The following is a 27,326-nucleotide window of genomic DNA, read 5'->3' as shown; positions in this document are numbered from 1 at the left end:
GATTGTGATTACAGCGTAGGCGTCGTTTTAATGAACCAGAATAACCACCAAAATAACTCATAAATAATGAGGTCGCCGTTGTGCCAAAAAACTAATATATAATTATATAAACTATCCTATAATTAAGTGTGGAAACAATATATAGTTAGTTCAATTGTTTGAAGCAGTTTTTTACTTGGTGAGTTTCTTTGCTTAGGAAGCACCGCCCCTCCGGAACGCGAGCGTCAGCACTCCAAGCGCTCTACTCACGTTTTTCTACAACCGAGCGTCACGCATCTTATCAGGTCAATTTGCATATGTAACACCGCCCAGGGGGCAGAGCGTGTTGATCCACTGTCGTGCGGAAAAAGGACGAAAACACATGAGAAAAGTTCACGAGGGCAAACAGGCAGGGTGTTTCGACACAGTGCACGGCTTGACGGGGGGGTTTGCCCCACTTTTACACCGCAACATGGACGCTTTGAAATCCGCTGGAAGGGCGATCATACGAAGCCCCAGCATCGCCAAACAGTCATGGGGAGGCGGCAGGCATAAAAGTGAGTACGATGTCTTTTATCCTGTGCAGTAAAAGAAGAAGCCAGCTTGTGCTAATTTGGCTACACTAAGCTAGCAGCAGATGAAGCTTCTACCGGCGCGTACCTTAAATGTCACCCACCATTCACACTTGTTGGGGGCAACTTAAAAGTCAACGTGGCGGTCCCGGTATAGAATCAAACTCAAGTTGCCAATTTAAGTCGGAAGCGTGTAGAGTCAACGCTCTCAACTTGACTTGGACTCTTGACAGCAGCGCTCCGCATCTCCTTAATGGACACTCGGAGAAAGTAGCGCGTGTAAAATGACACTGACCATCCCTCATGTCTCACTGGTCAAGTATCGCATCATATTTATCCAGTCCGGCGGTATTGTGTGAAAGAAAACCCACCCGGTGGTGTTGTGTGCCACGTCACGTCTGAGATTTACAACAGAGGTGTACAGGCTTGAATTAGTGGTCGTATTTTCTGGCAAAGCTGCACAAACCATTCCTAGCAACCCACTGTTGCTAAGCGATGCACTATGCAAAACAAAAATGAGTGTGTGTGAATTGAAAGTCTTATTCAGTCCTAACAGCCCTAACTATCATTAGCCCTTTTTGAGATGACCACATTTTAGGGTCAGCATACATGATGTTTTGCAGGATTACTGCCTCCAGTGTCCTCATCATGACCTCCCACCTCCTCATGGTGTGGGGGCGATGCTGGCATGGAGCTGTCACACAGTGCAATCAATGCTTTGTTTCAATGATGAGAGTGATGGATGCTCCGAAGGTGGCATGACTGGCATCTACATCCAAGTTAGAGCACCACATATGGGCTTCAAATCTCCTTTGCCGTTCCCAGAAGACAACTGAAGCGGCTAGATCAGTTTAATCCCCACCACCATTATTTTGACTGCATTTATCGACTTGTTGGCGGTCCAATGAAAATGAAGTCATGGATCAGAAAGTGAACGGCAAGAAGGAAATAATTAATGAAAGCTCCTTCGGCCATGTGTCCAGCCATATGGGCAGTGGTTTTTTTTAGCCCCCTTTTCGCAACAATATGCTGGCTGGTGAATTCCCCCCCAAAAAAAAAAAAAAAAAACCCGGCATGCTTTAAACAAATCCATAGATCACCCATTTATTTGTTCAGCTTCAATGTGCCAAGTTAAACACAAGTGTAGCCATTAAAGTGGTTGCGTTTATTGCTGTGATGCTTTAAATGGAAGTGGGGGTGGGAGGATGGCTTAACCGATATCGGCTGGCTTTGCTAAGCTTCACAACTAAATCTTAAAACGGCTCGTTTTGAGTCCTCATTTATTTTCACCTCTCAGTTGACAGACTAAACACTCAAAAATCCACCTTAACTAATAACAATGACATACTCATCGTCTCTGACCTCCACCTGAATGATCGCTTGTTTGCATGTGAATGTATAATGGCCAACAATGCGGCACAATTAAAAACTTTTCTGTTTATGCCTCCGGGTGTGTTTCTTTGTGTGAGTCGGAGGTTTCTAAATTAATCACTTGTCCTAATTTGAATGGAATAATGCTGGAATATCTTTTTGCTTTGTTGGACTGAGATAGGATGATGCCATCTCAGCACAGTTTGCTTCAATGAAAAGAGAGAAATATGATGTTGGTTGTCCCTGGTCCATCACAAATCATGCCTCCAATTCCCTCCCTAACTTGCTTTGGATTAAAAATGTAATCAATAAATTGTAGCTCACATCTCTTCTCATCTTCTTATTCAGGCTTGCAATGATGTTGAGTTGACAGTGTCAGTAGCGTGACGTGGGATGGCTTACCTGGCGAGCAATTGACTTGCCACTGTAAGCCGCTCGCTTGAAAGCTCCACGGATTCAATAAGTAGTCAGACGACCAGAAATGTTCCACGATTTACACAAGTGATTTTTTTCTTTTCTATATTTTCTTTTCTTCATTTATGTCTGACTACTTCATTTACTTTGCACACCTCTCTCCTCACCAAAACGGCCTCGCTCTGTCGAAATGTTAATTTTCTTTCCCCTCATCAAGGTCTTAAAATTCCAAACTCGAGGGCTCATTTCAGCCCTAATACGAATTTTTTTTTTCCTCTATGTGGTTACTTTGTTTAACTTTCATAGCAGAAAAAAAGATCATTTCATGGTATCTGGGGAATCTAAATCAGAAGAAGTAAAAAAACAAAAAAAAACAATGTTCAGTTGAATTATTTTCACAGTGAGTGAGTTGTCGTCTGACAAATAAGTGTGGAACCTCTTATTTAACGGAAGGATGACTCACCCAGTGTTGCAATTGTCAAAAGGAACTTGAATTTCACATCAAATGGTGTCAAGATAGCATAATAATAGTGAGAATTGGATTTTCTTCTTGCACCTTCTGCAGATGACAATATTTTTTTGCCGTGTATGAGGCCATTTGGAGCCGCTGCCCACTCGTAAAAGAGGATCAAGCCTTTGGCAGAACCGCAAAGAGCCCGCCCGAGCCAGTACAAGACCACCCGGCCTGATTTGCCATCTTAACCGCTCGGTCGGTGTCCTAACATGATTGCTAGAGCAAAGCTTGGTGTTTTTCCAAGTCTAGTCCCTAAACACAATCCACTGAGCAAACATGACCGACCCCACCCCCCCCTCATCACGTGTTTGTTGGCTTATTTCAAGGCAGCATCACTGACCAGCCCAGCACAGCTCCAGCCTTTGAAGTTTGCATGAATGCAAATGGGACCAATATTAGTAGCGGCACACATCTAAAATTAGAATCCAGCCTTTTAGTTCCAGGATGTCGTGCTTTATAAAAAGCCGTTTGATCACGCTTTAAGATACCTCCGAGATGGGATCTTGTTGTCGTCAACATTTCTTTTATGTCAATAGGTTTGATCTATTCCTTCATGCGGGGATCACTGGAGTCCTCAGACTCTTATGTCAAAGTGAAATGCAGCTTTTAGAAGTTGGAGATTTTTTTTTTTTTTTAAATATAAGTTTGGATATGTAAAACTGAGCAGCTTCTTTATGTAAATAATATCTAAAATACCACAGCTATGATTTTTGGGGCCAAATTAGGACTTTTATTCATTGAAGATGTTTAAGGAGTGGAATTGGATGATTTTATAAAGAGAGAGGGGGTGTCACCTTTTTTTTTTTTTTTTTTTTTAATTAATCTGAAAGCAATTTTCTGCATGGATTGTCACTGTTAAGATATGGCCATGATCATATTGTGTGAAGAGAAAATCCAAACGGCAGACAGCCAGCGTATTTAATGCAACTCATCTTACACAATCGAAGCAGTTTGGTGATGTATAGCCAATTATCGTTCAAGCTGCGTCTGATTCAATCAATTCATGTTTATCCTTAATGTCTGTGTTACGACGCACGTCCGGAACCTTTTCATTTGTGCAACACGTGCTAAACATTCCCTTCGTTAAATTCAAAATACTTTGACAATCCAATGATATGATCCATTTGTTTGGATTTCCATGAAGAAATACAAAAAAAATGGGAATAATTGCTGAATTGACATGAGGTGGTGTCCCCTTGTCTGTTTTTCCATTTCCAGAGCTTCCGGAGAACTGGACCGACACGAGGGAGACCCTTTTGGAGGGCATGGTGTTCCAGCTCAAGTACCTGGGAGTCACAATGGTTGAGCAGCCTAAAGGAGAAGAGCTGTCTGCGGCTGCTGTCAAGAGGATAGTGGCCACTGTGAGATACCCACACACACACACACACACACACACACCTCAAACATTCATCAACATGAGCCATTTTTTGAATTCTCATCCAGATGGCTGCTTGTCAGGACTTCCTTGACTGACACTGATATGAAAATAGACATTCAGTTGGCCTCATCGTGATAGAAAAGGCTTAATGTTATTGGATCTGGCAACTCAGGGGATAATTTAGTTAGTGCCGGGAGACAATGATGTATGAAGAAGAGGAAGAAGGATTGCTGCGAAACTACCACTATTGCGACATCATTGAAGGGGATATTCGGGATCAAAATGCGGTTACGTCGAACCTAACCTAATCTGGCTGCATTTAGCCATAACTAGTCTTTTGCAGCAATTTGTTAAGAGTCTGGAGTCATTTTAGTTGGCTGGCCATTTCTGGGAATGAGTTCTCTCTATTTGTGGGTAATGTTTCTTACTGTGGTTGAGTGCTAATGCTGGCGCCTACTTTGTTTGGTCTGACAGCATCTGAAAAATGTACAAAATACATTTTGTTTTGTCCTTCAGGCCAAAGCCAGTGGAAAAAAACTCCAGAAAGTCACACTAAAAGTCTCCCCTCGTGGAATCATCCTTTACGACAGTGCCTCCAACCAACTCATAGAAAACATTTCCATTTACAGGTCAGTTCTCCGGCTTCTGTCATGTTAATGATTCAACTAGGCGAACCCGCTTATTGAATCCTTACTGTCCTAGCTTGACTTCATCCTTAGATTGAAAACAAAAGTATTCATCACATTCCTGAAGTCCGCCGTCACTGGATTGTTTTTTTGGGTTTCTAAAGAGGTGTGTGTGCGATACCTGGCTCTGGCCAGGAAGCAACTCAGCCACTGCATGTCTGAGCTTTCACGCAGGTGTGACCGACTGACATGCGTCACACCCGAGTGACGCAGACATTCTAATAATTGAAACCTTTTGCCTGCCTCAGCCTGCATGACTTTAGTTGACCTCCGGCTAAACAGGCATGCCCAAATGACTTCGCAAATTCCATTTCAATGAGTCAGCGTGAGGAGATCTAGATCAGGAATTTTCCCTTCACAAAGATGATTTATTATTATTTGTCATCATTATTATTATTATTTTCTTGAATGAGAATCAGAAAGGCACCAGCGATAGGCTATATAGCTCAGTTTTTACAAGTCAAAAGTGACCATTAATATCCATCAAGCTGGTGCGGCTGGATTTATTTACACTGCGTGGTTCAAGTGACACCATTTCAATATTTGTATTCAGGAATAGACTATTTGTAATTGACAGCAAAGCCTTCATTTTTCTGACAGGACGTTAATGCCACAGCTTTACGCCATCTCTATTAAATCTGCTCCGTGCTCCGGTGGTCCTTTTTTTCAACGTTTCACTCGAAAAAGGAGAATCAAGGAAGTACATGAAGCAATCTCCTCAACGGGATGTGAAAACATAAAGCAGTGTGCATCCACCTTGCCGTCCGAGTTTTACTGCTTTAATATTCTCCAGGAAGTTGGGTGATCAATAAAATAAATGGATCGGACTCTTAGACACCCAATTTCCCAGCGCCCTCATTGCAAACACTTGCCAGTAAATCTCACGCCGGCTCGCTGCGATTCCTGCTGCCATTTTTTTTTTTCTTTTTACCTCTTATTGATTTCAAATTTGCATATCTTTAGATTCACCGCGATGACTTTGGGATCAATTTACAAATGTACACCGAGTTCCTCCGACAGCCCGGGAGGAAAACAAACACTGGAATAAAGATCTTTTCATTTTGCTCCAATTTCAGAATATCCTATTGTACGGCAGATAAGATGCACGACAAAGTGTTCGCCTACATCGTCCAGAGCCAACACAACGAGGCACTCGAGTGTCACGCCTTCCTTTGCACCAAAAGAAAAGTGGTAAGCAATTAAGACATTTGTTGAAGAAGAAGAAGAAAAAAAAAAAACCAGATAGCAACCGACCTTGTTTCTTTGACAACGTGCAAAAACATTCAATCACAATTGGGGGGGTGAACATGAAGGGGGGAGGATAGCTTGTCATCATTCCTTCCTTCCCTGGAGATTCCCACACAAGTGAGCCCAACCCGCTTCCTTCCCCTCACTAATTTAGTTCTCACCAAAATGCTACATCGAGACTTGCCGCGTCTCCGATTTGGAGCTCTGTACATTTATCTGTCGTTTGTCTTCCTTTATTCATTGCGTTTCCTCCCTCCCTCCCTCCCTCCCTCCCTCCAACAGGCGCAAGCAGTAACCCTAACAGTGGCACAGGCTTTCCGAGTGGCATTTGAATTCTGGCAAGCTGCCAGAGAAGGTATGCATGGTTTCCTCCACGACAAGAGCAGTGTGTGACGGATGAGTGGAAATGCCTCTCATCTCTCCCTGCCGCCCGCTAGTGGTTTTTATTTTTTTTTTTCCTTTGCTTTTTCCTCGAACTTATCGAGCGTCGTTATTTCTTATTGATATTGCGCAATCCGGCAAAGGTGCCATTTCTTTTCTGTATAGAACATAGCCGAGCAGGAGATTTGTGGCATTGCACAATATTTATTTCATAAAGGGAGTGCGTGCGCAGGCACCCTGAACACAATCAAAATTGCTGCGTAAGGAGCGCGCGGCTTCTTGTTTTTTTTTCCACATAGCTCAGCAGAACATTATTGTCATTAATTGAATACATACACGTCACCATGAAGGTGTAAGATTTGTTGCAGCGCCACCACTTCTGCCTAATTTGCGGTCAACAAAGCACAACTGGCGGTGGTACATGTTATCACTAAGCTTGCCGGGCTTAGGCCACACTGACAAGCCGGCCATATTTGCTTTGAAAGCCTCAACTACTCCACTCGCAGCGCCGCTCTTTGTTTGCACGGTGTACATATTTGTAATTAAATGGGAAGAGAAATTATGATGACGTCGGGATCACGATTAGTCGATTGGTTGTTATTCTCGACGTGTCTCTCGGTGCCCTTCCTGCCTGTTACGTCGAAAGGCCGCAATCGCTATTGAATGAACTGGATGTGATTATTTTTTGCACTCCACTGCCTCGTCATTCAAGCGGGTTAACTTAATTAGGCTAATCTTATCAGCCAATTGCTCCTGCTTATTTGTTCAAACATAAGCGCTTTGGAAGATGAATGAATATTATTGTATGTATGACTGGTGGAACATTCGATTTTCTTTTTTTTTTTTTTTGCAAGGACAATCAGCCCATTGTTCCAGTTTTCCTGTGTGGTAGAACCACTGGCCTTTTCTATAATTGCACTCTGTCTCTTTGGACCTACGCAGAAAAGGAGAAGCAAGTCAAGTCGGGTTCAGACAGCCAAGGAGTCAACGGCGCCCAGTCCGACAGCTCGACCAGCCTGAAAGGAGGAGGAGGAGGAGGAGGAGGAGGAGGAGGAGGAGGAGGAGGAGGAGGAGGAGGAGGAGGAGGTCAGTCATGTCACCTAACATCATGCCATCTGGAACAAAAATCACAAATGTTGCCTTTCATTGTGGCCCAGAGTTGACATGACAGCTTGGGTCTTTGTTTCTCCTTTGGTGAATGAACATGGGTGATGTTCGTTGATTCTGAATTGTACAGTTTGTTTACAAAGCACTGGAGTAACGGACGTTGACCTCGTTCACGCCGAAGATTCTACTCTTCATGCCTCGTGAAGAGGAAGTTATTGACCTCTCAATGAGCTTGGCGTTTCTCAAGGCATCATTAGCTGTGTTGTTGTTTTTTTTGTAACTGAGATAAGGCATGCCCTGTGGCTGCAAACCCATTGGCGAACGTGCCTGTGTGTGTGTGCGTGCGTTTCCTGTCACATCGCTTACATCAAATATGAACTGCTCCCGTTTTCTCTGATCCATTGGATAAGGGAGGGGTCGGCTTGATGCGAGTCCAGGAGCATCTGACACGGGCTTTGTAGTCGGCCTTCCAGCCAAATGGCCCCGAGCTAGAATGGGATCGCTGCAATCTGTTCCGACACTTTATTTGGGAAGACTGGGGGCAAATGTAAGCCCATAGGAATTTTTTTTTTTTTTTCTTGAAGGGGAAAAGAGGCATTCGGTGATGTGCCTGACACAGTTTTGTTGTAGAATCAATTCTCATAAATACAATCGGGATCATTTGAACATGCCTCTCTGCTTGTCTGGCACAGATTGAGGACAGCTCAGCATTGGAACCATTACAAGGTTATATTTATGTCCCCCCCCCCCCTTCATTCTGCCTGATCGTGCACGCACGCAGCAGGTCACCGAGTCGGTGAGACTGGTGCCACGAAATAGGATCTGCTCCTGGCAACTTAATAACAGCCACCCACTTTACCAAATTACAGATCCAATCATCAATAATACCTTCAAAAGGGGATCTTTCCGTCAATACTTTGGAAGGTCACCTTCACCTCGTTCGTATGTTGTGACTTTCAGATTGCGGCAATGGTACGATGGCTTATGTAAGTGTTCTCGGTAGACGTCGTCAGTTCCAAGAGTGCTCAAGTATTAGGCTCGACAATTATTATTGACACGCCGCTTTTTACATAATGCGCAGATGCCAAGCCCAATGAGACACTTAATAAGAAGAAGTGAACCTTAATGACTGAAGCATCAACAGGATTTTTCATAAGCGCAACAGAATGCAGCTGTATATATATATATATAAAAAAAAAAAAAGAATACACTTGTGAATTCTGTCAAATTGTCCTTTTTGTGTTTTGCAGAGGTGGCCACAACCAAGCTCCTAGATTTGGCAGAAGGGGCCAATGTAACCTTGGTCCACTCAGGAACAATGCAAACGGATTTGAATTCCTTTACAGTGCATAATCACGCAACTGAGAACAACAACACAGTATGGGTAAGACACACCAATGTTCTGGACTTGATAAAGAAATACATAATGACTTCCCTGTGTCTGTTAGGAGCTTGAGGATGGTCTGGATGAGGCATTTTCAAGGTAAACTAACTTTTCTTTTTTTTTTTTTAAATCAATGAAAGCAAAATATACCCTGAAGGTGTTCCGTTTATGTATTTATTATCATTTTTGTTCATAGTTTGTTAGGAGAGAATTGTAGACGGTTTTAGCAACTCCATTCCTTCTTTTGAAACCACCACAAATGCAATTAGATATTCTAATAAATTTGAATGGTTATTTTATTATAAATATATATTTTTTGAAAGATTCTGTGAATTAATTAAATTCTACAAGCAAACTGAAGACTTTAAAACCACTATTTGAATTGTGACTCCCGGTTTGCAGTTAGTTTTTGGTTGTTGTTGTTCTACTTCCACCTAGTGGTCATTTCTATTACCGCATTTTGTTATGTTTGAAATGGATTTGCACTAAAGGTCAAATGCCCTCTTCCGATCAATAATATTTTTTTGTTCGTTTGTTTTTGCCCGAGCAAAACATGAATTCTGAGTTTCTACATATTCCATATATTTTTTTCCCCCTTTATGCTGCCATGATGCCTTTGTGCAAAAAATTGGGATGGTCAGTCGAATCAAGCAGGGCAAAATGGCCGTTTTCCCAACAGTCTCGTATTTCTCTGCTGTTGTTTATGATTGATTGGAATGGCTCCAGCGGCCATCTATAAAGTAATGGGAGTGTGATTGATTGACTATTTTAGTCTGCATGCACGAAGGTGGGATGTGTTACACTTCATCCCAACAAGTAGCGGAGGCAATTTGTGCTCTGTTATCAGATGATTCTTTTTTTTCCTCCACACTGTAATTACGTACACCCTCAACGTCATAAATCTCCACTCTCTGTTTAATGAGAAGGCTCCGGGCATCAGCATTATAGAGCTATTCCATAATTGAAGGCTGCTTTCGGGCCTACTTGGTTCATGTTAGTGATTCAAAAGTTGCTTTTTTTGAAAGTTGAAAAAATCGCACTGGAGTTAGTGAGATGACGTCCATGTGCTAACATTTGATTCATTCCATTGCAGCTTTAGGGTTGATGAAAAACATTTAGTTACCCACCTTCTCCGCTAGAGGGCGTAAAAGTGCATGAAATAAAAAAGCTGTACTTACTGACACCGATCTGATTGGCCCAAAATTTTGGCTGTTGTGAGCGATTTCCATCCAACCCAGTGAACAATTTTCGCCATTATTTGGCCATACTATTGGCGATTTTTTGCTATTTGCAGTATTACCGCTGACTTGTGATATTTGCCCCCCCTTTTCCAGCCGCAGTCTGGATAGCTTTGAGTCCTGCTCAGGTAAAAATGTCATTTACTGGATGGAGTGGAATCCACCTCATCGCCCTTCTTCATAGCACGTTATTAGATTCATTCCAACATGCCATCAACCATTCGCACTGCTCAGAAGTCGTGCAGCCAGACAAAAATAGAGTTCATCGTACGTTGTTTCTCATCTGCCTGCTAAGGAATCACGCTTTAGCCATTAACTTATTGTGGACACGTTTTTTTTTTTTTTTTTTCTTCCATTTTGTATTTGAATGTGCCTATAGTTCATCTTTACATCCCTCCGTTGCATTCTCAGTATGCAATTGTAATCTCGTCCTTTTTGTGTCCTCCCAGACTCGCTGAGTCTCGCACTAACCCCCAGGTCCTGGACATTGGGGTAAACCCTCAGGATTTGACCACTGACGAGTGCCTGTCCCCGGGCAAATGGGACCAGGAAGACGCAGACTTCCCAGCACAAATAGACTCGCCGGGGTTGTAATGGGAAAAAGCCTCCGGCCAGATGGATTGGCAGGGGCTTCCTTCCCCTCTGATGTTCAGACTGGCAGCTCTCAGGTGCTTCTGCATCTACTCAACCAGAAGTTGACACGAGCAAGCTTTGCACTCAACAGGCCAAAGCAATATAACATTCTGAAAGCAGTTTCTTTTCTTTTCTACAACAACCTGCAGTCTTTTCATGTAACACTCTTGCATCTCCATTCATGCTATGTATTGTGCTTCTATGTTTTGTTTTGTTTTTTGTTAAGAAAGGAGTTTGCAATATCTAAGCGTGCTGTCATTGTTACTGTTACGGATGGAGATGTTTCGGTTTCACTCAACGTCACCAATAGACACTCATTTTTGGGCAAAACTCAATTTACTACCTGTGTACGATGTGAGCTTTAAGGAAAAGGAGGAATGTTTGTGCGTATGTGTGTAATGAGAATAACAAATGACAATCCTATTTTTTTTTTCCAAAATGCAAAATCTATTTTTGCACTGTGCATGTTTCCATGTTTAAAAGCACATCTTTGATGTAAGGAAATTCAAAGTCAAACTTATTTCTGCTCACTCATACCTTGGATACAGTACTTTTCTTCTCCACATTATAAACAAACACTTTTCGGAAGCTGCTTAAATTGACCCTAAGAATCAATCACACAAACATGTAGGTGGAAAACTGAAGTCTACATATTTACAAGGATTTATGACAAAACATATATATTTATCTAATGACAATTCTTGTTGGCTTTATTATTTTGTCCTTCAGTTTGCAAACCCCAAAAAGCCACCTTACCTTTAAACAGCACCATAAAGAATTTAAAAAAAGGATTAGAGGGAATGTATTCAATGGGTGGTGCATTGGTTTATCTTTGGGGTTCACGCTTCAGTGTTATTTTTGTACCTTTTTGTTTCATGTACGACTTTAACTTAACAGATTTACATTAAGTCTCAATAAAGTATGTTTGCTTATGTACACTTGTAATATTCAATGTTTTTTATACAATAAAAAATAATCAATTTCAATTGCATTTTATTACGTAGTCAACATTTAAACAATATAAAAAGATGTCACTAAAATGTGCAAAACAAAATCACAATTCCAAGTGCAACATTTGTCACAGTAAGTACAAAAACACGCATTACATAAAGTTTAAGCAAGGGTAAAACAGCAAACATTAAAATGCTCTTGTTGCTTCTTTACTCCGCTCATTTCAACATTTAAACACAACGTGCATTTAGTCGAAAAACACCGCAAACCAAAGTGCTCAAACATCACAAGACATTTTCAAATCGCCTCTGCATCCCCGAGTTGTTGCTCTGCCATTCAGCGAGGGATATTTTCCTTCCGCCTTTCCTTAAGCGTACCTTGTAGTTCCTGAAGGCCAATGCAATTGTCACCAATAAATTCTACGCGCTCTTTGAATAACAACCGTACCTGCTTGTGAGGTCAGAGGGATGTTGCCACGGTCTTTCCGAAGACCCGTAACCCACTCGAGCCATAAGACCTTGCATTTCACCGACGGCATCTTTAGAGAAGACATGGGCGGGATGAAAACTTGCAAAAGTAACACATTGCGACTCCAAAGAGGCCCCGACATTACCTTGAGCCTCATTAGAAGCCTCACTGACATGTTTGTGAACCAAGCGGACATACATCCTTTTCTTTTGCTTCCAATCTTTCCAGACTTTACTGGTACTGGGTATTGCAAGCTCTTCTTTGCTACCTGGACCACGTTCCTCCTTTCCACACGCAGATGATTCTAGAACCTCCACGTTGAAATTTCGAATTGAACCGGAGGCCGGTGGGGACCGGAGCGATGGAGTAAGGCACATGGACGAATAACCGTCATCCACGTTTGCATCTGTTCCATTGGGATCAGCATCTTTAGGGAGACGCCATCTATCCTGAGCAGAACGGTGCACTGTCCACCCTTTGCCGTTGAGAGGCTGGACTTGAAGATGAGCCAACGTGTTCGGACATCTCTCAGAAAATACTGCCTTTCCATATTTGGACAGAGGTTGAAGGTGCTTGAAAGCGGTGCTCTTGCTCGACATGTTTTTATCCAAGCCTGTTGAATGAAAAAAAATAAATACATTTCCAGAATCCACCCAGACAATCGACCAACCTTGTAAATACAGTTTGTATTTTTGACTTATTGATGCAGCGTGACATGAAATGTATGTTGATGTCCTTACCTATCATGCATTCTTTTCAGGATGTACAATCGATTCAGCTTTAATGCTGTAAAGTGAGTTTTTGAATTTTTCCTTGCAGTATGCACCGATTTGAACGCTCGCTTTGAACAGACACTGCACTAAGACTTGCTCTCATTGGTGATTCAATTCATGTTTGTTTTTGAAAAATCCTGCCCATTTATTTATTATTGGGCGGGTCTCCTTAAAAGTGACTATTAAGGAAGAACAAGTATTTTTGACCACTTTTGGCTCCTGCATGAGAGCATCAAGAACATGGTCAATCGGGTGTTCATTGAAAAATCAAACTCGACTAGATGGCACCACTTTAGCTCTATGCTAATGTCGTTTCTATTAGATAGCAAAGTATTTGCAAGCACAGAAGAGTTAAGTTCAACTTACACGATTCAAAGTCACAAACGGCGGATGCACATTGTGCAGGAGACAAAATACTTTGCATGCAGCGGGACACATGTGCTGAATAAGTCCAAATAAAACGACGACCACTTCTCATCAAAGTTCTTATGCGCACCTCTACTCATGTCCACGGTCCACCTCAATCTCTGAATAAATATAAGCAATTGCATGGGAAGAAAAAAAATAAAAATAAAAAAGCAATTATATGGAGCATGGATTGTTATCCGGTAGTCTGGGGCCCTCTAGTGGTCACACACAAGAAATGAAAATTGTCAGACCAGAACTTGTGGAGCATTTTTTCTTATTTATCAGACGGCTGCTCTGAGCAGTCTGACAGGTCTGGTCTGGTGAAATACGTTTCAAATGTATTATTCAAGCAATCTTCTTGGCTTCATGCACCTTTTCTCCCCTACGCCTCATGAAAAGAAAGACTGAAAGTAGACATTGTTAGGTATTAAACAGTCAGTCATTTGGAGAAAATATTGGATACTTTATTTGACGCAAACACAAGTAAGCAGACTTCATCATTGAAGTTGTGTAACTTTGTGCATATTAGTTCATGAAACCGTGCTAGCCCTCATTAAGCAATAACTACAATAAATGGAATATGTTAAGATGAATAAAGCATTGTTTGCCTTCTTTGTTCACAAGTGAAACAGGCTGATTTGTCTCAATGGTGACTTTTGTTTCCAGACACAAAACAAACAAGAAGCATGTTTGACTGGCTGAATCCAAAGCAAGGTGCAAGAAGAGCTTTCTTTCTTTCTTTCTTTCTTTCTTTCTTTCTTTCTTTCTTTCTTTCTTTCATCACGGGGCTTTAAATAGATTGTTGAGTCAACACCATCATTGATTGTGGTTTAGGAAAATATTGATATTGATCAATGGGTATGCAAAGTGTTCAAGCCAAAGACAATCCATCCATGTTAGCTGAACTCTCCCAAATCTTGACCTCCTTGTTCTTATTAGATTTTTTTTTGTAAAGTGATTTTATGAATATTTCTCAACACAATGCCATTTATATGCTACAATATTTTTAGCTAGACGGTACAAATAAATATTGATTTCAACTCAACATTTTGTCATCTTGGGAATATTTTCTGTCTGTCAGTTCTTGCAAAAGAAAACCACACACTACATGCTTTTACTTTGAAAACCTTAACCTTTTTTTTAATTATTATTATTCCAAATCTGCCTTGAGGTTTCAGTCTCATCCAAATCAATTCTACTGAGTTTAAAATGTACACAATCAACTTTTGATGTTACTGTAAGAATATTTAATAGGTAAGAGAGGAAATTAAAAAAAAAAACATAACAGTAATCACTTTTGATCTACAAAATGGCCACTGCTTGTATAAATAGACGCTATGAATTGGAATAGGGAAACATTGATTCAGCCAATAAAGAGAACGAGTCGACTTGAATATAGCATGGACTTTATAGGTTAGTTGAGTGACTATGTTAGTGCAAAAACCTGCAACTACTGTACTAGTGTTGTAATGAAATGGTGTCAATTATTATTCTTTCCAACATGAAAAAAATAGGGTATACGCTTAAAAAAAATAAATAAAGAATCCCAAACCATTGCTATTGTTACGTGCAGTTGTTTTTGTCTGTAAACACAAAGTAGCGTCAAGCGACTTCTTTCACTCTTAGCAAACAGCTAAATGACAAAATAGATCATATCAACACATACAGTAGATAAGTGCTATCAAACCATTATCATTAGTTAGACATGAAGAGTAAATCACACACACACACACACACACACACACAAAAAAAAAATCACCAATAGAACTCTGCAAAAGTCTTAGTCCCCCTCTTGGCTCCATGGCAACAAAAGGAGCAAATGTAGCATTTGTAAGTAATCGGACAGATTTGATGAATTGCATAAAAAAGGGAGCTGCCGGTGATCTGGTGCCATGAATTATAAAAGAGGGTCCATTCCATTTTTTGTTTTTTAATCCATACTATTTACACTGTTAATAATGACCTGAATTGTTGCTTTATATCATTTGCTCATATAATTGTGGCTTTCAAGACTTTTACACAGAATTCATAACTCATTCCAGGCTCCAGTAATATTAAATGTATTTACACATTAAATATTTAAGCATGACTCAGTCCCATCTTGCAAGTGTAATTTTCTAGCTACTGTACGCACACACAGACACACACGCACACATTTGACAAAAGAGTATAATGACAGAAATATGCTATTTATGTAAGATAGCCGACAAGCCATTTCATTGATAAATGAAATGATATTCTCAATAATCATGAAGCACTTGTGAGCTGAAATGAGCTTTATGGTCCAACAAATCTTTTTCCTTACATTTGAATTTTTTTTCAGAAAAATTCAGCTTCTTAACAATAAGAGAGGAACTTTAAATAGCATTTTGCAAACTATGACTTGACTTTTTGAGTGTAATTGTCAAACAGGACCTTTGCCACACGCAGAAGTTGTCTAAATGATTATTTTTTTTTTTTTAGACAACCAATGCAAAGAGGCTGCCACGGACGATCATATTAACTTAACCTTTAAAACGGAAACGAAAGAAGCACAATGAGACACAGCTAAACACTGCAATTCTACTTTCCATCCAACTTATTAGTACATATGGATAAAGAGCCATTTTGATTTGAATCTACTCATGAGAAGCCCTTATGCCTTGTTGACATCTGTTCATCCCAATGCCATTACAAGAAACCAAACATCAGAGGCTCGTTGTACTCATGAGTATTTATCACAATGTGCATTTGTCTCAACATTGCATGCCCAGAGGTTACATTTGTGGGGTTTTTTTTCTACAGAACGTGACCTCACAAAGTCCTTGCCCGTCATGTGTCGGGGCTTTGAGTTGTTATTGCTTAAGGAATCTCCTCTTGTGTCTCTACAAAGGCCACTTCCCTGTGTAGACTCTTTTAAAATTCATTTTTCAGATGAGGCACACTGGGTCAAGTCTTTTTTTAATTGTCTTTTTTTTTTTTACCCAGAATGCAGGTATCCACCACCCTTGGAGATAAATAAAGACAGCTGATTCAGGATGTGGAATGTAAAGAATCACAATCTATTAAATGTGTGACTTCAGCGGTGAGCCATCCTCGGCGAGCTGCTATGGCGTGGTCGCAGCTGGCTTTTGAGAAACTCCTCCAAACTCAGACAGTTGCAGTCTGGATTCCCTGAGGGGGGAAACAAGCTCGCCAGACGTTTATTCCCCGCACTTCTTCTCCTTCCTCCATGAAGATGTACCAGTACTGGCAGTACGTTGTGTAACCAAACTATGGGATGGGATTAAATCACAGCACAAAGGAATATATAGACACAATGGGAAGTACCCACATACTGCATGGCGACCCATTTCCAGACAGAGAAGAAAAGGCTCTGCTTATCGACGTTGGTCCTTGGGGTTCCTTGGTCAGCATTCTGTCTGTCTGTCTGTCTGTCTGTCCGCCGCCAGGACCATTCGGCCCTAATCTGTGCCTCTCCCAGCATACGGTGCTTGTTAAGCACGGCAGATCGGCTCAAGTCTCCCCGCAGTGACTCCACGGCGGGATCTCTTGTCAGCCCGGCCGAGTTGTTCCTAAATCCAGCCAGCTTTGGAAACGGAAGCGATGCGTTCTGACGAGCAGATTTGCCAGAGTCTGTAGTATGCGCACTCACACTTCAATGATGTTGACAGATGGCATCCGATTGTTGTTCTTGGAGAACTGTGGGAGGAGAGAAGATAGGGGACTGAAGATCCTGGAGGCTTCTCCGAAATAAAACAATGAGCGTGAGGATGCCTCTGTGCTGCGTTTATTATGAAGGGCTGCTTGGTTGGCTGGCTCGATTCAGGCTTTTCTCCAAATGACCTTTGAGCCTGTTTGCGACTTGACATGCACAAATGGAGCCATATTGAAGTCAGATTTCAATTTAGCCCGAAGCTGATGTTCAGATGACACTGTGGGTCAAGTATACAATTTCAGCGGTCGGTCCTTCAGAAGATGCTCGATTTCCTCTCTTCTCGAATATACTATTGAAATTTCGATGAACTAACGCACCAGTTTCATGCCTGCATGATACAAAATGGTCTTCTTCCATAGAACTCGAAGGGGTTACCTCGAAAAGTCCTTACGGTGAGACAGATTGTCAATAAATGGAGAACATCTGGCACTGTTACTTCTCTCCCTCTCTTGTCGAGATGATGAGCGCAAATTTGTCTGCCCATTGAAGCTTTACAGAAGAGCAGCGGGATAAATCGACAAAGGAATGACTTTGATCATGTCTTTTGAGAGGCTCGGACACAGATCTGTCTTTTTTTTTCTACCTCGCACTGTGACGTTGTCTTCATTAGCTCGTTGAGTGCCACTGACGTTTATGGACGTCAAAGACTTTTGCGGCAAATGGTTTGACATTGAGAAACACCTCATATGAATGTCGAGTGGAAAAGATCTTTGTAGCGGGCGGCACCATTCACCTGCCCGTCGCTGTCGAAGGGGGAGGGGGGAGGCAGCTCGGGGGAGGAGGGGGGCGGGTGGGTTATACCTTACTGCGCAACAGACCCCCCGTCGGGTGTTCAGGAGTGCTGCACTCTGAGGAGTTTTTGGCTTTGTCCTTGTTGTTGTTGGGCTCATTGTCTTTGATGATGTCATACTGGCGACAGAAGAGAGCGATCACGCCTGCAAAGAACAACAACGTCAAAATAGAGCAAACCTGATATGTTCCTATTTCAGGTCCTTTCAAAATGTGCAGCTTGGTTGGGCTGCATCATAATTTAGAAAAAAAATAAATAAATTGCGATAATGCAACATCACAAAGACGTGAAATTAGTTTCAGCTTTTTTTTTTTTTTTACCTTTCAACATTCACACACAATTGCTGAGGGAATGTGAACAATTCTTTGGTTTTCTACGCGATCCTCACCTGCCCACATGATAAGCACCACGACAATGATGATGAGCTCCCCCGCCCTCAACTGGTTGGTCTGGCCCACTTCCTCCATTGTCACTTCGTCTGTGAGAAGTTAGAAGGCAAAATACTTGTCACATGCTATTCTACTACATGCCAAGGACTCTGTTGTTATTCTTATTTTCTGAATCCGTTTCCCCTTGAGCACAAATCCTCCACTTTTCTACCATTACTGAGCAAAGTCACAAGCTTGATATAAAGTTCAGCGCGCTCCCTTGGTGTCTTTTATGAAATGCACTAGGTGACATTTTGAGACCCCAGCGTGGCAAACGGTAAGGCAGCCCATGCTCCGGTGGCTTTCAGAAATTGTGAGGATCGATTGGCATCAACTAATCAGCGCAAAAATACCCAGGCTCTGTTGGTCCAACTGGTCAGATGTAACACTTTCAAAGGTCCAAAATGGATGGCTAGTGATCAACCACAGTAGAAAGAAGTCCAAAAGAAATGAAATCAAAATTGATTTCCAAGAATACTATGAATGCTACAATAAATTAGCACATGGATCCAAGGCTTCTTTCTCATTAGAGCTAATCAATATTTAAGAGGGTTTGTGATCTTATTTTAAAGGTACAATAACATCGTTATAGTCTGGATACAATATTTAGCATTGGTGTCGAGGTATCACACAAGTCTGGTTTATTTGTTGGCGAAAAGTCATTCATGTCCAATAAATGAGAGTAAGGCAGTACAATAAATGAAGCTTGGTCGAGAGGGGAAAAAAAAAAAAAAACCCTGTCCAGCTATTGATTTTTAAAAATGTGTTTCCCTTGCAACAACAAGCCCCAAACAAGACTTCCAGAGTTAATGCCTCAAGAGTGGAACTATGTTCAATCTTCAGCCATGATGCCCCTCCATTTGTATTCCACCCTATCGATGCCCCTGCCAAACAAGTTTCTGCTTCCAATTTCAGGGAGGAGTCCTGCAGAGTGTCACACAGCAGATGAGGATGAGGAGGAATTCTATAGATAAGGCTTCAGCCAAGAGCGCATTGATTTACCGTCCCTTGCAGCTTTGGCTTCCTCTGCTCCGCAACTGATAAATGCCCTCCCTCCTCCCATTTTGGTTTACTGTGCAGTGGTGCTGGATGCAAGCAAGCCAGCAAGGTGGCCTGCCAGCAAGCGAGGTGGCCCGCAGAAGCACGTCAATACACAATTCATGCATTCCCCTTTGGCTGTGCTGTTTTGAAATTTCATTTCACGCTTTGTGTGCATATTGATTTTTATCGGCGTTTCGACAAAATCACTCAAGATATTATCAAGAGGCCGACTTTTGTCTGCATCTTACCGGCTCGAGAACAAACAAAACAAAAAGCCGTGCGAGCGTTTTGTATTGATTGGTGTTATCCGTGCCGCTTTACCTTTATTCTTAGAAGCCTGAGTGTCGGCCTCCTTGGGTGTTCGGAAGCGTAAAGGTTCGCTCTGCGGGCTCGTCCCCAACGTGCTGATGGACTGGACGTGCACAATGTAGTCTGTCTCTTCCTCTAAGTCCCATAATGCACAGGAACGTGTGGTGGTGTTGACTTCCTGGATGAATCGGAGCATACGCACGTCTTTCTTCTGTCGGCCCAAAAAACAAAACACAAAAGTCTCACTTGGATGAAGACATACAGATGCAAAATCAATCATGCTACCAGTCTGTTAGTCAAATCAACCCATTCATGAACCCATTACTTGTTCCCGTGAAGAAGCAAGAATAGGCCATTTCTATACAAACCGGGATGAAACGCAACCTGGTGTGTATTTCGATAATGTACTGTAGTATGTGGGCGTCAATCACCTGCTGTGTGATGGCAAAGCCAATGACAGGGTCTCCTTCGGGGATGTCCCATGTCACCAGAGCAGAGTTAGCTTTCACTGCTTTGATGGTAACATTGACAGGGGGGGATAAGGTATCTGCAAAAAAAAAAAAAAAAAAGGCTTTCTTTAAAACTTCTCAAGGGTAAGAAAAGAAAGAAAAAAAATATATAGTACATAAATATATATATCCATAAATGATTGAAGGTTATTTTTTTCATTCTACTCATGCATGTGCTATAAAGTGTCTGGCATCTGTGACAACAAAATTCATGGTCTGTTTGTTCCATGTCGTCATAGCATCATTTAATAAGACAACGGCGTTCCCATTAACCTTGGCTTTACTTTGTGTATGAAGGCAATTTAGGAATTCACGCTAGAAGCACCCAAACATAAATTGTGACAATGCTAACCATTACACCTTTTATGTTTGACATTGTAAAAAATAATTTGAGAGAGGGCAAGTCAAGCTTTTAATGCAGATGTTAATATGAGTTGATTTTAAATTTCCTCTACCCACTGGTGGAGCTCGACTTTTTTTTTTTGGGGGGGGGGGGGAAGCTGCGGCCAATAATATTTCAGAAGCAGCCACATTTTTTGAAACAACCATCCATTTGAACAAAATTCCAGCAAGAGACTCCAAATAACACCCCCACATTGCAGCACACTTATCAATGACTTCAGGATTGATGGATATTTGGACTCAAGGTCTGAGTAAGATGAAGAGGAACAAGGAGAAGCCGTCACTCAGCCGTCTTTATTAGCTTATAAACATCATCAGCCGGCTCAGTGCAGAGATGAAATATAGTAGTGCAGTCCAGGTTAACAAATGACCTTAATTAATGGGCGGGCGGGTGGGTGGCTTGCTGGAGCGAGCTTGTTTAGTCACACACACTTGCCAGCAACACGTTTGAGAAAAGATTTTTAAAGATACTTTTGCCATCCTGTTTATATGTCATCGCCCCTGAAATCCCAGAGATGGACAGGGCCTTACAAAGTGCTAAATCAAAGTCATTATTCAGCTCTTTCATCGTGCTCTCATCTCAAAACACACAGAGCGAGTTAACCTTTGGTTCCTCTCAGGGACTCTGCGACTCCAACAGGGACCTTATGTAATATTAAAGGCCAACTCTGTAGATTTAGTAGTGCTGCCGGCTGATTCTTTTTTTTTATTCTCTACCCGCTGGTCCCTCATCCCAAAAACCAAAGAATATTGTCGCTGGAAGCCTTAATAACAATGCTGTATGTTGCAACGTCTCAACTCAAAGTTTTACGACGACAATAGCTGTTTGAAATCTTTTTTCAGGTAAAAACAAAAAAATGTCATCTGAGCAATAACACAATTTCATGGCCATTATTGCTGAGAAGGCATTTTATCCTTCACTTGGGTGGTGCATTATTGAATGGAATTATTGAATGCAAACCAGCAATTTGTCAGCAATGATCACTCGCTATGTATACATGAATCATTTTATGCTCCAGCAAGGATTCCCTTCTAGTATAGTTGAAATGTTTCATGTAGCACATAATGCCTGGTTATAAAACAAACACACAGTTGCTCATAAAGTTGGAATGGAATTTCCGTACTGTCAAGCAAATGTTCGTCATGAATTCACTTCACCTGTTTAATTTGGAGTTGGGAACGCCAAATGTTATAATTTGTCTGCTTCTTCTTAGTGATGAAAATGTGCATGTTGTATTTCTCCCAGATTTATTGTAGAGGCCAACATGTTTGTAGTTTTGGTAGCAAAAAAGAAATGCACCCTTGCACGCTTGCACTTCATGCTTTCATCTTTTTATCCACTTATGTTGAGTGTCGCCAGTGACCATGGGCTTTAAATATCCACACGACACTCAGCTCTAAGTCTCCCTGAGCGCCAATGGCTGCATGGCCGTGAGATACGTATGGGTGTGACGTTGGATATCCTGGTGAGTATGTTTGTTCGTGTTGGCAGCGAGCTGTCTATTTCACGCTGAGCGGCGTCAAAGGGGACAATTAGAGAAGTGATGGCAATAGACAGCATTTGTGTGAAATAGCAAAAAAAAAAAAGAAAGGCTTTCCAAACACACCTTGGGAACATCAATACAGCTTATGATTATTTCATGAAAATCTTCTACCGCACGAGAGGCGATGATACGGATTTATTCCTTCAAGTTGAGTCTTTAGCAGGCTTTGTTTTGCTTGAATGATTTTTCTTGGCTGTCACTTTGACACATATAAATATTGTTGCATTTCAAATACAAAATAATGAGGCAGATGAATAGCGGATTTTCTAATTTGGAGAAATAATAAGTGCTAGGGCATAGCTGCGATGAATTGTTCAGTCTTTGGATTGATGAAGCGTCTTTAACTGGGTTCTTTTCAAAAGGCATTAAGATGATTGCTTCTTCTGTCCTTTCCATTCCGGTTCTGCTTCAGTGCCTTCCTGTACCTCACTTGGATGGTTAAACATGAATTGCACACTTGGATGACATAAATCAGCCATAGAATGAAGGCATAGAAGTACAATTCAAATAGCTTTGAAGCATTTCTCACAATACATTCAGCAGATATACCAAATGGACCTATGACGTCAATAGTGTGTGTGTGTGTGTGAGGATTAAATCAAATTCCATTTGAAACATAATTGTGGCATTTCCATCACGTTTGTTCATTTCTCAAACAAGCCATAATCACTGAGGTCTTTTCCTGAAAGCCATTCTTGACTACGTGCTGTGCATCGGGATCTTTCGTCGGCAAAGACAGAAATGTATCAAGCAAATGTGATGAGTGCTGTTGCCCCCACTGATTAGAGTTCAGAGTTGACTTGATGCCCCTCAGGGGTAGAAAGTTGATTTTGTTTTAATAACCACTCAGCGGTCGAGAGAGCGAGGGGCTCGTAAATGCTTGCGGGGCGCTTCTATCAGCCCCCCAAGAGAAGCTATTGCTGATTGTTACAGCTCCACTACCCTTGGAAAAACATTACTCAAAGTCATGCTGTGGTGTGTTGCTCCCCGGGATGCTGATGAGTAAGCCTACGAGGAAAAGTGCCTCATGTTGTTCCAAGTATATTTGGAGGCGGACAAAAGCCTCTTGTGTTTACATTTCCTGATGTGCATCAGTGTATGGCTAACTTCTGAAAGTCCATTTCAACTCAGCATTACAGTCCACTACACCGGTTCACAAGCGTATCAAAATATGCGTACGCATAAATGCGGAGTTAAGCACATTGCCATCTGCTCGGTTGACAAAGAGCAACAGATCGAAAGAACTTTACCAACTGTGACCTGAAATGATACAAAATTGTCATTGTCACATGGTTAACTGTCTTATCATTTCCAGTTGTTAAAATAACTGCCGGGTTACACGTGTCATGCTGGGATGATACTAGCACGACAGTAAAGTAAAAAAATAAAAAAAATAAAAATAATATTATATATATATATATATATTTTTTTTTTAAAAGGATGCTTAAATGATTCAAATAAATCACATAGACTGCAGAACAAAATGAGAGAAAGAGCTACAAGAAGTGGCCTGAATGTGCAAACATAAAAATGGATCCACACAACACTATCAAGCAAACATTGAAGTCTCCTGATAATGTAGGCTACATTCTCATCACCTTATCCTCAATAGGGGCATTGGAAAGCTTGGAACCGGAATGTGCCGGAGAAAATCACACAAGGGGAGAACATGACAACGCCACACAGGAAATGGAAGCTGGAATCTCAGAATTGTTAGGCAAACTGCTCCTCCACCGCCCGACCATAGAACTGGTTCACGTGTTTTCTTAGTTTAGAGATTGTGGGTTCAGGCGTCTTGAAAAAAAAAAATATATACTTCCAACAATTCAAATTAAAAGGTTTAAGTTAAACTGGAAGTTTCCTATTTCGAACTGTACTGCAGAGGATTTAATGACCAGTGAGTGGAAATATGAAAACAGGACAAAAACATTGTGTGTGTGGGGGGGGGAATCAACTCTATGTTATATAAGCCGCAGGGAAATTACAAGCAATAAATTAGCCCAAGTTGATGATTGCAAATGTTGTCCTATGACAGCATGAGGCTGCTTTCTACCCCCTCCCTCCCTCCTTCCCCGCTAACATGTTATTGAATGCGAGAGGCTTGTGGGCTCTTGAGGGTTAACACACATTCAGTGCAGAAGGCCGCTCACCTCATCTATATTTAATGTGCCATGATAGAGCCATCAGGTTTTTATGGCCGGGCGATCGTCTTTTCCAGACCTTGCCACGTGGACTCGTCCTTGTGAGTGCATGCGTGTGCACATGTACGCACATACCTGCGGTGGAGGTGTGTAAGCATCAAAAAGATGTCATCAATAATTTAGATATGTCTTTCGTAATGCAAACTGTAAGACCAAGTCAAAGATTTGTTTTGGATATCCAATGTCTTTTCATTGGTCTATTACTCCAATCTTAATCTTTTGCTTTTCCTCTCATCCGTTTTTTTCTTCTCACCAGGCTAACAATGGGTCTCGTCTCATGCCAGTTACATGCTGACAGGTTTATGAAGTGGGCGGTTGCACAGATTATAGAAAGGAATAAGTGGCCACATTAACATGGACATCAATCAATATGAATCTAATTAAGGCTCTGACTACACACTGTCATATAAAGCCGCGCTTGCCAACAGGAAGATTTGGACCGGCGTTGCACAGAAACCAAAACTATTGGATTGATTGGAAATCAGCTCCAGCTAAAAACGCAAGTTAAAACTACCATGCAGGAAAACTGACGCCGAGCCCCCCCCCAAAATGTTTCTACCCGCAGCATAAAAACATATTGTCTCCCTTCTTAAAAGACTCCATTCTAATTAAAAGCATTACAAAAACAAAGAGGGAAAGCCTTGAGTTGTTTAGTCTTTAGCAACAATTTGTTGAATGACTAATTGATTTTTTTTTTTTTTCCTTTTTTCTTTGGAGCAGCCCAAGGAAAATTGCTCACGAGGATTTATGGAGCTATTGAGATGAATGTGTTAGGCAGTCGATTTACATTTTAAATTCAAACATTAGCGTTCCTTTCCTCGGGTTCAACCAGCTGTTTATGAGTCACTATAAACACAGTTGCAGTAAAGACGTCAAGACGGTGTAAATATTACACTCTCACTCTTGCCAGGCTAACACTCAGACTTGACATGGGCATCAATGTGTCTGGAAGTTTCTAGTGTTCCTCTTTACCTCTTTCCCGGCTATTTAAAGAATCCAGAATAAAGCCGCATCATTTCAAATATGATTCCGATTGGAGGACCAAACAATGAATGACGTATGAGCAAATTCAAACGATTTGAAAAGAGGTCAATTGAAATTTCAGAGGATAAGTATTCAAATGTAACCCAAACTAGAAGAGCATTTGTGGTTACCCTGGGACTACTATACGGGTTAGTATAGAGGCAACACGGGAAAAATCACTTCATTGATCAAGCAGCAAACAAATGGATGTGATTCATCAATGTCGAGAGCCAGTTCTCCAGTTCACCTATTTGGAGATGTGATGTCATTTCATTGGTTGTTTGGATTATTTTCAGGTGGAAGTACCGAACCCCCGAAGGATTTGTCAGCATGCACTGAATGACCCCAACAATATGAGGAGATTCAATACCAGAGTACTGGAAACCACTCCCAGCAATTTTGAATCCTGCAAACTACAGCCTAAAGAGATTTTCTTTTTTTTTTTTCAGGAATGTTGGGATTGATTCCCTTTTGACAGTGTCAATTTAAACTCAAAATGATTATCTGTGCAACGGCATTTGCAATATACTGATGAATTGGATGCCTTTACCAAGTGCTTGGATGGCCTTTAGAGGCGAATCCTTTTTGGACTATGAGGCAACACTGTGCAAAAGCCAGAATTGATCAATGCTACATGGACTCTTTTTTTACTTTTTTTTTTGTGGAGTGGGGGGGGTCCATCTCAGAATGAAGTACAGGACGCTCTATCTTTGCAATGTGGGGTGAAAGTGAAAATACATGTTCCAGAACCGGGTCAATATCAAGTTGAGCAGTGTCGAATATTGCAGAATATGCAGCTAAAGAACACATTGAAATATTTGACGGCTCTTGGATACAGACACGCGCACATGCACGCGCAGTTTTTACAGGCAGATAGTCATTGCAATGGAGGTAAATCCACGCGTGTTGTTGTCCCCAAAATGTCACACAAACGCTCTCCACAGGTTCCAAAGGCAATGCACAGTGATGTTCACATTCGCGCCGTAACCCATGCACACGTAGATGCCGTGCCATGCCATGCCGTGCCATGCCACCAAGCCTTCCGTCACACAGTCAAAGGGCACTCGGGCACAAAAATGTTGTTTTTCCAATTGCACATGAGCATATGTTCCGACTTACCCGCCGAACCCCGCGAGACACCCAAAGAGCTGAGAAGCAGCAGAAAAAAACGCTCCATCTTTCTCGCTCGGACGACGCGCGGTCCCATTTACTCCTCCAGCCAGGGAGGCTGCATTAGCCGCCCGGCTGGCATGTTCCTCCGAGTGACAAGCTCGTCTGTCTGGACGGGAGGGAGGGAAAAGCTTCTTCATTCAACACCGCCAGCCCTGCACTACAACAAGCATGACTTCCGAATGTCTTCTTTCCTCCGTGTACCAGCGGAGCTCCTAAAAAAAAAAAAAAAAATCCTCGACCTGCACCTGATAATGACGGTGCGTGCTGATGCTGATGCTGATGCTGATGCTGGAGCTGGTGGCTGCTGCAGAGTGAAACGTGGTGGTGTTGTATATGAGAGCCGCTGTCTCCCTATACTCAAACTGCCAAGTTAGACCATTTCCAGAGAAAGCCAAGCTCTCAAATGCATGCAGCAGTAACACCGTAAGCAAAAGTGTCAATATTATAGATAGGGACTTCCTCCAGAAGCATTTCGACTGATGTTCTCGCTCATTCTCCCTCTGTAGAATCTCTGAAACATCACTGCCCACTCACATATTAAATATGCATAGAGTAGCCCACGCAGCCAGTCTCTTTTTTTTTTCCCTACTACTTTTGCCCCCTCCCAATTGCCAAACAAAACACTCATGCACACCATTGCACCTGCTCACATACTTTCAGTGGTCTCTGCTTTCTTGGAAAAGTTTACATACTGTACCTGAACT

The 27,326-nt window shown here is 41.7% G+C and overlaps 3 protein-coding genes across 4 annotated transcripts; 1 reads left to right on the top strand and 2 right to left on the bottom strand.

The window, feature by feature from the left end:
• Positions 1–295: 295 nt before the first annotated feature.
• On the top strand, positions 296–11,891 carry ldlrap1b (low density lipoprotein receptor adaptor protein 1b). Of its 2 annotated transcripts, none has more exons than XM_085932276.1 (9): positions 296–536; positions 4,069–4,211; positions 4,745–4,857; positions 5,991–6,105; positions 6,445–6,517; positions 7,486–7,584; positions 8,901–9,034; positions 9,099–9,133; positions 10,722–11,891. In XM_085932276.1, the coding sequence occupies exons 1-9, from the start codon at positions 362–364 to the stop codon at positions 10,864–10,866; spliced, it is 1,032 nt and encodes a 343-aa protein (XP_085788402.1). In that variant the 5' UTR covers positions 296–361; the 3' UTR covers positions 10,867–11,891. The 2 variants fall into 2 exon arrangements, with proteins under 2 accessions (XP_085788402.1, XP_085788401.1); XM_085932275.1 differs by having other exon boundaries at positions 7,486–7,587.
• s100pbp (S100P binding protein) lies at positions 11,841–13,354 on the bottom strand. The gene is made up of 4 exons (XM_085932277.1): positions 13,065–13,354; positions 12,470–12,937; positions 12,304–12,394; positions 11,841–12,243 (listed from the first exon to the last, which is right to left on the bottom strand). Exons 1-4 carry the CDS (start codon positions 13,069–13,071, stop codon positions 12,141–12,143), a joined length of 669 nt encoding a protein of 222 aa, XP_085788403.1. The 5' UTR covers positions 13,072–13,354; the 3' UTR covers positions 11,841–12,140.
• Positions 13,355–16,901: 3,547 nt separating this feature from the next.
• On the bottom strand, positions 16,902–26,626 carry fndc5a (fibronectin type III domain containing 5a). Its single transcript, XM_085932118.1, has 6 exons — positions 26,569–26,626; positions 20,202–20,317; positions 19,783–19,981; positions 18,381–18,470; positions 18,004–18,137; positions 16,902–17,186 (listed from the first exon to the last, which is right to left on the bottom strand). The coding sequence occupies exons 1-6, from the start codon at positions 26,624–26,626 to the stop codon at positions 17,136–17,138; spliced, it is 648 nt and encodes a 215-aa protein (XP_085788244.1). The 3' UTR covers positions 16,902–17,135.
• Positions 26,627–27,326: the final 700 nt, after the last annotated feature.

Source organism: Syngnathus leptorhynchus, chromosome 15 (genome assembly GCF_054491065.1).
Source record: "Syngnathus leptorhynchus isolate UIUO chromosome 15, UIUO_Slep, whole genome shotgun sequence".
Taxonomy (NCBI): domain Eukaryota; kingdom Metazoa; phylum Chordata; class Actinopteri; order Syngnathiformes; family Syngnathidae; genus Syngnathus; species Syngnathus leptorhynchus.
This window is presented reverse-complemented; position numbering and strand designations above follow the sequence as displayed.